Here is a 12,508-nt window from a genome sequence, read left to right as displayed (position 1 = left end):
TGCAATAATTATCCAATCATAGACTTTTTTTGGCGGGGCAGTGTATAAACATGGCTATAAACAATAATAAAAATATTAATTATTATTATTATTATTATTACTACTAAATAAAAAAAATTGTAAAAAAAAGGAAAAAATTATATATATATATATATATATATATATTTTATTTTATATATATATATATATATATATATAATTTTTTTTTTTTTTTTTTGGAACTTAATTTCTTCATTTTCAAACATAAAACCATCAAACTTTTATTTTGACAGAAAACTGCAGATTTTGCCACTAAATCTTGTATCACTCTCTCATGTTGATTAATAAACAGCTAAAATGCTCCTCTGGTAGTGGATTTGGGAGCACGGAGGGGAAGCCCAGATGCTGAGACATGCATGCTGTTTGTTTTCTGCCCGCAGATGTTTGTTTCAGCTGGCCGGAGGGGAAGGGAAATGACTGCAGGGTGAAGCGGAGCTGCATTCATGCGGCGAACAAAGACAGGAAGGGAGATTCTCTAAATTAAGCTTTGCGAGTCTCTCTCACAGGCTGGGAAACGGAAGCGGCCTCTGAACACTTCCATGCAAAATAGGAAAATGTTTATGACACTGGAGTGCATAGCACTTGTGAATAAAAATGAAAGTGTTCTGTGACACTGCAACACTAAACCACGGTTACCATGGACAGAGGAAGATGGAGAGGCAGTGGTTTAGTGTTGCAGGTTTAGACGTCAAGATAAGAGGAAAGCAAATCCTGTCAAAAATACTGCCTTTCTCACAGCATTTCACAAGAATGAGGAAAAAAGACCGTCTGAAGTTTCATCGGCAGAGGGCAGCATATGAATGATATGAGGAACATACAATATACTGAAAATAGATTTATATATAATAGAATTGTTTTATTATTTTTCATATATAGATTTTTATAATAGAATTTTTCAATTAAATGACTAATTGGATTTTACATTTATATACATTTGTCAGATGTTTTTATCCAAAGCAGCTTGTATTGCATTTAACTCTTTCCCCGCCATTGACTGAATTTTCCATCATTTACGACACAGCGCTTCCATGCCCTTGACGGAAATTTCCGGCAATTCGGGGTAAAGGCCGTTATGCATCTTCAGAAATAGTACAGAATCTCCTCCGGATTAAAACAAAGGCGAAAAAGCAGCAGAAACAAGCTATAGAAGGAAGCATTGCTTACACATGTAAAATAACACAATCATCAGACGTAGTCTTTGACAAAAAAGTGATTTTCTCAGCTTTTTATTTAATTTTTTTATATATTTTTTTAACTTGCCCACATTCAAGTGTTAATAAGAATGCATGAAGCTAGAACAAAACAGATTATTTTGTTTAAAAGCAGAGGCTCTGTTCTTTCTTTTGATATATGTGACCCTGGATCACAAAACCAGTCACTTGTCGCACGGTTTTTCACTTGATCCATTGCATGGGTCAAAATTATAGATTTTTCTTTTATGCCAAAAATCATTTGGATATTAAATAAAGACCATGTTCCATGAAGATATTTTGTCAATTTCCTACGGTAAATATATAAAATATGTATTTTTGTGAGTGGATGCAGCACAATCGTGAACATAAATGAACAACTTTAAAAGCCGATTTTCTCAATGTTTAGATTTTTTTGCACCCTCAGATTCCAGATTTTCATAATAGTTGTATCTCGGCCAAATATTGTCCTATCCTAACAAACCATAGATCCATGGAAAGCTTATGATGTATACATCTCAGTTTTAAAAAAATGACCCATGTGACAGGTTTTGTGGTCCAGGGTCACATATTGCATCTTCAGATATTCACACAACACAATATTCTGGGGCCCATGAAAGGCTTGTGAAAATGATCAAAAACGCTGTCGGTCAAGAATGAAGCTATAACTGTTTTTCAGTTCAAGCATTCCCATGTGAACCGATACGCTCTGCTGTTTGAGCAAATATTCAAACTCATGTCTATTTGTATCCTTTAATGTGTGTGCAAAAATAGTTTCAAATATGAAGCTTACATAATAAAAAAGAATATCTGTGTAACACTTTTCATAATACAGTTTCAAAGCACCTTTACGTTTATTATAAATAAATGAAAAAACGTGCTATTCTTTAAAATATCATAACTCATGGAGGATCTCTATGCACAGTGCAAAGAGCCGACTAATCGATAATGAAATCTGTTTTTGATTATTATCATTAGAGATTTGATCAATTAGCAGTTGCCAGTCGTAGAAATAGCAAGCAACTTTAAAACTGGACGGCAGCATGAAGGACTCGGCACAGATGCACTTCTGGCCTCCGCAGAATCTGTCACAGTTGAAACACACTAGACAAACCCAGTTGTTTAAACACTATGATTACGTACAGGGATGACATAACCACTGGCACCAGGGCGGCCAGAATGTGCCTAAAATCAGATCATCCTAATGAAAGAGGTTAAGCCCAAAACCTCTTACATAAGCCAAACATCAACAGGGATTCACTTCCTGAGACGCGACACAGGCAAATATTATTTCGCTCTTCTTTTTTTAGATGCAAATAGATGACATCTTCCTTGAGGAATAGGGACACCCAGAGTTTAGACAATCCCTCTGGCATTTGGAGTCGTGATAACAAGGACATCTGGAGAGCAGGGTCCTTTCTTGGACATTGAATTAATGCACTAAAAAAGCAAGGTAACACTTAATTTTACAGTGTCCTTGTTACATATGTTACATGTACTTACCATAGCAGTAACAGTAAAGTATGCATAATGACATGCAACTAACCCTCAATCAAATCCTAATCCTACCCTAACCCTATAGTAAGTACATGTAGTTGCTTAATATTAATCAGCACTTAAATATATAATTACACTGTAACAACGACACCTTAAAATAAAGTGTAACCAAAAGCAATATTTCAAGTCAACATGAAATCAAAATGGATCCCACTTACTTAACTCACATTGACTGAATTTAGAAAGATGATCTCTCCAAGTCCATGTAGAAAGGTAAATGTTTGCACGGTAGTTTACACAATGTTTGCACAAGTTAATGAAACTATAGGCAAACAGCCTTGACTTTAGGCTGCCGCACTATTACAGTCGCTTAACAATAATCTAGTTGTTAATGTAATGATTAGCTTTAAATGTAATAAAAGTATGCTAATAATATGACATTTTTAGTAATTATTGGAATATCTAGTCTTGCCCCACATTTTCTTGTTGGAAATACGGAACATTAAGGAAGTAAAATTCACTTTCATGCTGACTATGAGCGTCTTCAAAGTGAACGAGAGCAGTTTAGCAAAGCATAAATGGCAAACATGATGCCATTAAACACACACACACACAAAAAATAATCATTCTAATCTGCTAACTTTTAAAACGGACACCTTTAATGCTGCTTTTCCCAATGATTTTCCCCAAGCCAACCAAAAAAAGACCTCTCTTAACCCTTAAGGACTCTGCAACGTATGAACATGAGGAGAGACAATCTGCTTCCGCTTCAAAGATTCTCCCTTAGCAACACCAATCTCACCAACATAAAGAGACTTTCACACGTATTAGACAGTGCAATGGCGTGACGGCGACCCGTTTCCTAGCGGATCTTCAGCACGATATATCTGCACATATCTTTATCATGAACTCGCTTGAACCTCGTCTTTAAATTGTACAGAGAATCCGGGTTGACAGGCTCGCTTTAAAACTTCCACATTAGCCAACTTTTAATGTCTCACCACATTCATTTTAGGCCTAAAGTTCTTTCAAAAACCCTCTCTCTCCTTTTTTCTTTTCCTTCCCGAGAGACTGCCAGGTCACATCTAATTTCTTAATGTCCACCTAGCAGGCTGCCGCTTCCACTTCAAAAGCTCGACTCAAAAGAAGTGCCTGAGAACACTGCCTTTGGTGTCAGAAGCTGCTAGAAGAAAGAGTACTTAGAGGGAAATCAGCGGCGGAGGATGACATTTTAAGTCTTGAAAGTCTGCGACATTAAAAGCAAGCCCAAACATAGAGCATTTGGATGACAAAATGAGTCACTGAGGCGTTTAAGTACAAACCCTTTGAGGTTGAAAACTGAAATTGACAAAAAGGTAGGAGGACTGGAGGTCTAGTTGTTCCTGTTCTAGTTTACTAGCACTCTCTCTTCAGATTGTTGTAGGTTTTTACCAAACTGGCTACACAATTTTTCACTGCTAGTTATTGCATGACAAAGAAATATTTTTCATTCTCCAGAATAACGTGCACCAATACATTTTGCACAGTAGATTGCTGAGGGATGATGCATTTTTATAGGCTAAACCCAGACTGCAAATTAGCATTTAGCACAACATCCTGAAGTCAATGGGTTTTTGGTTTAAAAGCATGAAATAAGGTCTGTGTTTGGCACGAGTTCAAGATATTCTAACGTTTTATTCTGTGACAAAAACATCAGTAATACTCTACAGGTGAAACTCGAAAATTTTGAATATCGTGCAAAAGTTCATTTATTTCAGTAATTCAACTTAAAAGGTGAAACTAATATATTAAATAGACTCATTACATGCAAAGTGAGATATTTCAAGCCTTTATTTGTTATAATTTTGATGATTATGGCTTACAGCTTATGAACATTTTCAACATTTCTGAGATTTTTAATTTGGTGTTTTCATAAGCCGTAAGCCATAATCATCAAAATTATAACAAATAAAGGCTTGAAATATCTCACTTTGCACGTAATGAGTCTATATCCTTTATTAGTTTCACCTTTTAAGTTGAATTACTGAAATAAATGAACTTTTGCAAGATATTCAAATTTTTTGAGTTTCACCTGTATTGTATTTTTTTAAGCTTTTACTTGCTAAGAAGTGTCTAAATGGTTGGACTATAGTGGATGTTGAGGACATTAATAGTCATGATCGAACAGGTAAACTAATCTACTTACTAGTCTTCTTTTACAGTTTATAATTGCTATTCTAACTCAAACTTTCAGTGAAAATGTTTTTTTGTAATAAAGACCAAAAGAGCCGTCAGAAGATTAGTGAAGGTGACACTGACGTCATGCGACTGTGATGTATTTTGTTTACAGCTTACATTTAGCTTTTTACTTCCGCTGATTGTATTTATGCTGTAAAATTCATGAAAGTTGTATTCATTTGTGAAGATTATCATGATGAATCGTAAACTTTTTATTGGTAATCCAAAAGCCAATGGAAAAGTCCATTGGGTTTTTGTCAAGGAGACCAGGGTGATGCTAATGTATGGGTTGGTGGTCTACAAAAATATAACATGGTGATATAGCATAGATCACAATAAAACAATATTTTATATTATTTGTTTAAAATACAGTAATTCAAAAAGCTGTTTTATTTATAGTATGCAATTATAATCCTTTGCTCGTTTGGATATTGGTCACATTGTAGAGCAGTAAAATATACAGACATGAATAAAAACAAATCAATGCAAATGTCAAAACATCACTGCTGGTCTATAAACTTCACACATAATACTATACTTGTAATTCATACTTATAAACAGGCACTTCTTCAGGCTCAGTTTTATAAAGCACCACCACAGCGCTCTATGAGTCAAAAAAGACCTGGTTTTGATGTCATGTTGTCAAGAACACGGTTAGGCTGCTGTGTGATATAAACAGACACCGTACCTTCATATTAGACGCCTCAGTCTCTAGTTTGGTGAGGTGGTTGGAGTTGTCCTCGAGCTCTTGTCTAAGGTTTGAGTTCTCCATCTTTAGTGCCTCCACTTGCTTCAGCAGCTGATCATAAGATGCTGCAGCCATCTTGGACTATCTCTTGACCTGCAACATCCAAGAACGGAGGAACAATCACATGCGGTGCTCGATTAATATGACCGATGCCAAAATTGATTGAACATTTTTGATTGAAATACAAATTGACCAAAGGGAGCAAAATATCTGCAGATCAGTTGATTTAGCCAATATATTATTAGCCTATCTGTCAAGATCAAAATAACTAATAGTGAAAAAATAACTGATCAAAGGAAATATGCAAACACATATAACTGCAGAATCAGCATTTACAACAATATTGCTATTCTTTGTTTAAAATATAGGAATTCAAAAAGCTGTTTTATATGCATTGTGCAATTATATCCTTCGCTCGTTTGGATTTTGGTAAAGCAGAAGTAATTATAGCTTTAGTTTGAAGCATATTTGACCTTTTTGCAGATATGTGCATATATATATATATATATATATATATATATATATATATGTGTGTGTGTGTATGTGTGTGTGTGTGTGTGTGTGTGTGTGTGTATATATGTATATGTACATATATATATATATATATATATATATATATATATATATATATATATATATATATATATATATATAGTATATCATGTAAATATTTGTATTTCATACATATATTTAGATTTTTCATAGCATTTTTTCTGAGCAAGTCTGTGAATATGCCAAACATACTGTAGCATTACTTCACTGGACACTACATCTATACTATTACATCTTTTAATATCTAGTGAAAAGGGGGAAAAAAGGCCCACATAAACATGAGTAAATGTATAAGTGTTGCCCAGAGGGTCTGTAAAAGACCATCAGTGTCATGTGTCAATCATGAGTGAGCATCTGAACTCTGATGTTTGCCATGTAGTCATTGACCATGTCATGACACTCATAAAGAACTATAACACACGTGCCTCACGTGTGTATGTGGATGGCAGAGCCGATGCCTCTGGGCCATTTTTTACCCTTGCAGTGAGCCCGGTCAAGCAAACAGTTCTGAAAGACAAAGCGAAAGTTTCTATTTTTATCTCCGTCCTGAAGTGAAGGCCTGATCAACCATGTGGAAAAATCTATCACCACATCGCCACTAAATTACCACTGACATGCTAAAGAACAGCGGCGAAACCCTGTTCAGCTTGCTCTCTGATAAAACATGCTAATGTGTGCAATCTTACCAAATAACTCAATGAAGAACCTGTTTTATGGTAAATATGCTCACCTCTCCTCACCAACACACATGATTTGAGGAATCACGCAACACTGCAGGATGATACACACATTGAACTTCAATACTAAGCATCAAATCACTAGTCACTTATATGAGCAGTTCGGCTTTGTGCATTTGTCTTCAAAAACAGTTCTGCCAAAATACCAAATTATATTCTCAGCATTAGGAATATTGATGGCTTGTGAGGTAAACAACATTTTCAAAATACAGAAAGAGGGAAAAGGACAAAAAAAAATTGCATATTGCATGCAAAAGAAAACATGTTATGAAGGAGGAGAAAAGGCTCATCAAATTGAAATGCTGCAGGATGATGCACACATTGACCTGTAATGCTTCAAATCACTAACTTATAAGCAATGCAATGCGTTTCTGCCAAACATACCAAATTTCCCAGTGCAAAAAAATGTCAAACAAAACAAAAGCGACTTGCCTTATGGGAATACATCACAAACTGGTATCATGACAATTTCACAATGCACAATAAACTGAATTCCTTCCATTCCACTTTCACCATATTAAGCTTTGCCCTGGTTTTACATTAACCAACACCAATAGCCTACATTACAACAGCCAGACAATGTGTCAGGGATCATTTGCAGCTGTGTCCAATCAATGTGACTGTGCTGCGGATTCTGCCACTGTTTCCAGGGCATCCACGGCCAATATGAAGCAGAATATATCAATAAAGGGAAGATCCCCCTATTTGGCATTTCCTTACAGATCAGATTTCTGATGTGAAGGTCATTAAATGCAGATAAAAATATAGAAGTTGCATGTGTGAATCATTCTAAAGCATATCATCTTTGGTCTGCATAATCCAAATAATTACATCAAGATCTTGCTATTATAAAACAACATGAATGATAAACCAGCGTGGATGCATATGATTTAATGCCAACCGCACGTCACACACGCTTTGAGCTGTTATGAGGGCAGAATGAGTCCGATTGCCACAGAAATCTGCTGACACACATCTGATGACACACATTTAGTGAAAAAACAAACACTTGCACTTTTAAAAAGGTATAATAAAAGGCCATTAAAGGTAAACAAATGTATATTATAATAAATTTTATGCTTTGCATATCTTGCTGAACAATCCTAAGTGTAGCTTCTATTATTTATAGAAGAATCATGAAAATGCCATTTTTTTTTATACATTTATAAATGATTTAATAAAAACCTGAAGCAAAGCTCTCTTGGCATGTAGACACAGCAAAATGGTCGACATCTATTCAGCAAAAAGGCTTGAGGTATCGAGACAGAATCAAAAGGAAACAGGGAGGAGTGGAAAGAAGAAAGACTCATTAATATTTCAGCACTTTCCTCAAATCTGTATCACAACGCATCTGAATTTGTTTGCACCTTCGCACGTCTTTAATACCATAAAGCGCATTATTTCACTATTGCAACTGTGCATTTTTCTGCATTTATTCACCAGGGGTGCAGTTGTGCATGCGACGCTTATGATGCATTAAAGCAGTCACCTCTTCGCCAGCGATGCAAGATACAAAATTCCCTGCAGACGACTGCAAGAGATGCCCTTCCCTCCACGCACAAAGACACAGTGATCATCATCTCACATCACGGTCTCTCACGCACCGTCATCTAACCTGCCAAACCGACCCGTGTTTCATCCTGAAAAGCTGACAACAAATCCACCATTTAACGTCTGCTTTGTTCAGGCATCGCCAGCTAAATCAGAATAACCCTCTCTTGCAAACAAGCCCCTCCATCTTGACAGGGGCAATTATCGCTTACATTTACTGTGGAATCCGTGTCCACAGCCCGAGATCACTAGAAATAATCAGCCTGCTAGCGCATCTGTCCCTGCACGGCACAAAAGAGGCTTTTACAGCGTCCGGATGATAAAGCCAGAATCCCAATCTATGCACATCCCCCCACACCCTCTCAATAACCAGCCATCAAGACAAAAGGGTTTATCGGCACCGCCTTGCTACACCGCACAAACGCGCTATTATTTCCTCCACACTGAATAGCTGGAATACAAGACCACACATCTGTGCGTTTGCATCAAGAGATCGGGGCGTTAAACGGAGACTTACCCCATTCTGCACCAGTGACAGCCTCCATCCCAGCAACCCATCAACTATGTCAGTTGCCGGAGAGCATCCAGCCAGCACCGAGTCACATGGGCGAGGGCTCGGCCAATCAGAAGGCGGCCAGCCCAGGCCGGTGTTGGTGCAGTGGCTGATGGTGGCTGGCCAGATTTCTGCCCCACTGTACAGCTGCTTCCCTTGACTGGGTTTAAAAGCTCTCGTGTGGGGAAGCGGTGAAGCCCCAGGCATGCATACTGGAGATGCAGAGATGGGTCATAACGTCTGAAGGTCACATGACCTGATTTGTAATAAACGGATCAATATGGCAGCCTAAACCGGACCATATAGAAGATGCTAGGACTGTCACTTTTATGAAAAAATCCTGCTCGATTTTTGAGACATAAGTGTTCATAGAATCGATTGTAAAATCGATTTTCCATTCCATTTTAAAAAGGTTAGTTCACCCAAAAATGAAAAGTCTGTCAGTAATTACTCACCCTCATGTTGTTCCAACCCCGTAAGACTTTCGTTCATCTTCAGAACACAAATTAAGATATTTTTGATGAAATCTGAGTGCTGGATCACTCCTCCACAGGCTTATGGACACTATAACTTGCTGGCCCAGAAAATGTATTAAATTAATACATTGTTAATATAGTCCAAGTGACTCCAGTGGCTCAATCTTAAGTTTATAAAGCGACGAGAATACTTTTTGTGCGCAAAAACAAACAAAAATAACGACTTTATTCCACTTTTAATTTCCTTCTCTCTGGGCCTCGAGTCTTTTCACGTAGTGTAATAGCGTAGCGCGTCTTTGTTGCACGTCACCACGTATCACACACATGACCAGCGTCGCCCAATAGTGAGCCTACGTGGTGACGTGCAACACAGACGAGCTACGCTTAAACACTACGTGAAAAGACTCGAGGCCCAGAGAGAAGGAAATGAAAAGTGGAATAAAGTCGTTATTTTTGTTTGTTTTTGCGCAACGAAAGTCATTTTTGGGTGAACTAACCCTTTAAACGGCAAATATAGGCAAATCCACGGACAACTAACGGGCATTAAGACGAACGTAAAGAGGGCGCTTGAGACGCGCACAAGTCTGCAATATTTATTGGCGTGAAGTTTCGTGCATAATGACAAACAGGAGTGCAACATTCTCGAAAAACAATAAGCAGAGTGGACTGCCATAACATCAATGAACAACATCACTGCAGGCTTCAACATGGCTGTGTTTACGATTAGAAATGTCAAACAAATTTCGACTACCGCGATTGTAGCCCGAATCTGTATCTGTATGCATGAGACTGTCTGAATACCGGCAGAATTCACATTTTTGTAGTAAAAAGAGCCACATTATGCAGAAGTAGACATGTGCCAGTATTCGGTAATGCAATAAATCGCGGTAATGAATATGCACGATATTGTTATCGCGGGCACTTCAAAATACCGTGAAAAATAATAGATCAGAATTTATATTTATAGAACGCGCATTAGCTTATTTTCCATCAACCGCTTAAACAAACACTGCGTATATGCTGCGCGAAACACGTGCGCACTCTGATGTAACGTTCCCCACATGAAGCACTGTGTGCATGCGGCGCCGTGCGCGCTCTAGTCTAATGTAATGAATCCTCACATGGAGAAGAAGCATGGCGGAAGGAGGAACGCTGCCGACGATTTATCCCCCTTTTAAAAGCAGGGCTGCCAACTCTACGCATTCAGCGTGAGACTCACGCAATTTACACTTTTCATACGCTCTCGCGCCACACATCCATTTTCTCACGCAGAGAAAAATCGCGGAGCAAAGAGGACACTGACACCGACAGACTAGACAGAGCAGGTTACTTTTGATATGAAAACAATTCTCAGCTCTCAGGTTCTGTCCATTTTATTACGAAATTCAGACAATAAATACCGTTTTGGTGCTTGTAAATGTGACGTGATCGATCGCTGTAGCGCCTCAGTTCAAGTAAACCGATCATCTGTTACTTTATATTTAAAGAAGATACAGTACAACTTACCAAAAGGTATTTATGCCTCATACATAATATCGATCAATCAGTGTTTTTCAACAGTGAGGTCAATAAAACTGCAGATGAACAATTATGTCACAGAACGTTACATTTACCTCAGGGAAGCCATTTAATGAACAACACGTTAGTTGGAAAAAATAGCTATAGAGAGGAGTATTCTGCTAAATATGTGCATATTACATTTGTATTATATTTTTACTTGTCATAATTGTTATTATAATGAAAACCAAATTATATTTAATTTAATAATACCAGCTGACTCTGTATGTTTACAGCATTATGTGAGATATATCTTTTCTTGAGAAAAATTAACATGTAGGCTATCTACTGTAACCTACCTAATATTTATCCAAAGAGTCAATATTGAATCAAGATTGAAATCGTGAAAATTGTGTAAAATTCTGTTTAGTTACCAAATGTTTTGACAATCACAATTACACCTATTGTGATGAAAGTTGTTTTTTTTCTACACCATAGAAGATGCATGTTCAATGCATTAAAGACAACAAACTGAGAGATATAATTGAAATCTATACCGACATTCGAAATCAAAGCGAAACCTAAATCTCGCAAATTGTGTCTAAAAAAGCGCAAAATTATATGTACAAAAAAAAGCATGATTTAATTGGCATATTACATACTTTAGACATTATAATATGAAATATAATTATGCATTTTATAATTTATGCATTGAATAATTACATAATTGTATTAAATTAATTTAAGTTAGTTACACATTTAATTTGATAAATATTACATTTAATAATTGAATCAATTTAATTAATTTAGTAGATACTTTTATCCAAACTGACTTCCAGCTGAACAATACAACAAGCAGTTCTTCCAATTATATTTTCCATGCAAGATGCAGAAGTAAACAGTCTCTCCACAAATATAATCAAATATATGTACAAAAAAAAAAGCCTAACGTAAGACTCTTTCTGGCACTGCATAGACATAATATCGGTCATTTACTCACAATAGATGCTTTTATCCAAAACCAACTTTCAAATACTACACAAGTGATTCAAAGACTTCCAACATTTTCCACGCAGCATGCACAAGTATGCAATATTTCCATCACAAAATACACACAACGACCAGTTGCTTGCACAATAATGGACCTTATTCATGAAACACGAGCAGAACGAATCTGTGTAAACTGCTCATCAATCCATTTGGCACAAATGGCGTACAAATGGTTTTACGTATGATTTATACAGTAATTCGTTCTGCTCATGTTTCATGAAAAAAAAGGGCCATAGACACGATTTTTCCTTTCACAGACATTTTGAAGCCAAAACACAATGTATACATAACATTTGCTCCAAAATGTGAAGGGAATAAAAAGGTTTTGTATATGGCTAATGGCCAGAAAACAGTGTATAAACTAAACTAGCCACACATCAAGTTCAAATGCATCAATCTCT

At 36.8% G+C, this 12,508-nt stretch overlaps 1 protein-coding gene across 3 annotated transcripts in view; it reads right to left on the bottom strand.

The window, feature by feature from the left end:
- apc (APC regulator of WNT signaling pathway) overlaps nucleotides 1-12,508 on the bottom strand; it is a 39,110-nt gene that overhangs the window by 22,797 nt on the left and 3,805 nt on the right. Inside the window, exons 3-4 of one of the 3 annotated variants that reach the window (XM_082157917.1) lie at nucleotides 6,669-6,750; nucleotides 5,632-5,784 (exon numbers count right to left, since the gene is read on the bottom strand). In XM_082157917.1, the coding sequence (XP_082014043.1) occupies nucleotides 5,632-5,766 (135 nt within the window). In that variant the 5' untranslated portion in view covers nucleotides 5,767-5,784; nucleotides 6,669-6,750. Of the gene's footprint in view, nucleotides 1-5,631; nucleotides 5,785-6,668; nucleotides 6,751-9,048; nucleotides 9,658-12,508 lie in introns of those variants that run through there. The other 2 variants (XM_082157918.1, XM_082157916.1) reach the window with 2 other exon arrangements.

Source organism: Leuciscus leuciscus (assembly GCF_965113295.1).
Source record: "Leuciscus leuciscus genome assembly, chromosome: 24".
Taxonomy (NCBI): Eukaryota; Metazoa; Chordata; class Actinopteri; order Cypriniformes; family Leuciscidae; genus Leuciscus; species Leuciscus leuciscus.
The sequence above is the reverse complement of the archived record's forward strand: the minus strand, read 5'-3'. Positions and strand labels throughout refer to the sequence as shown.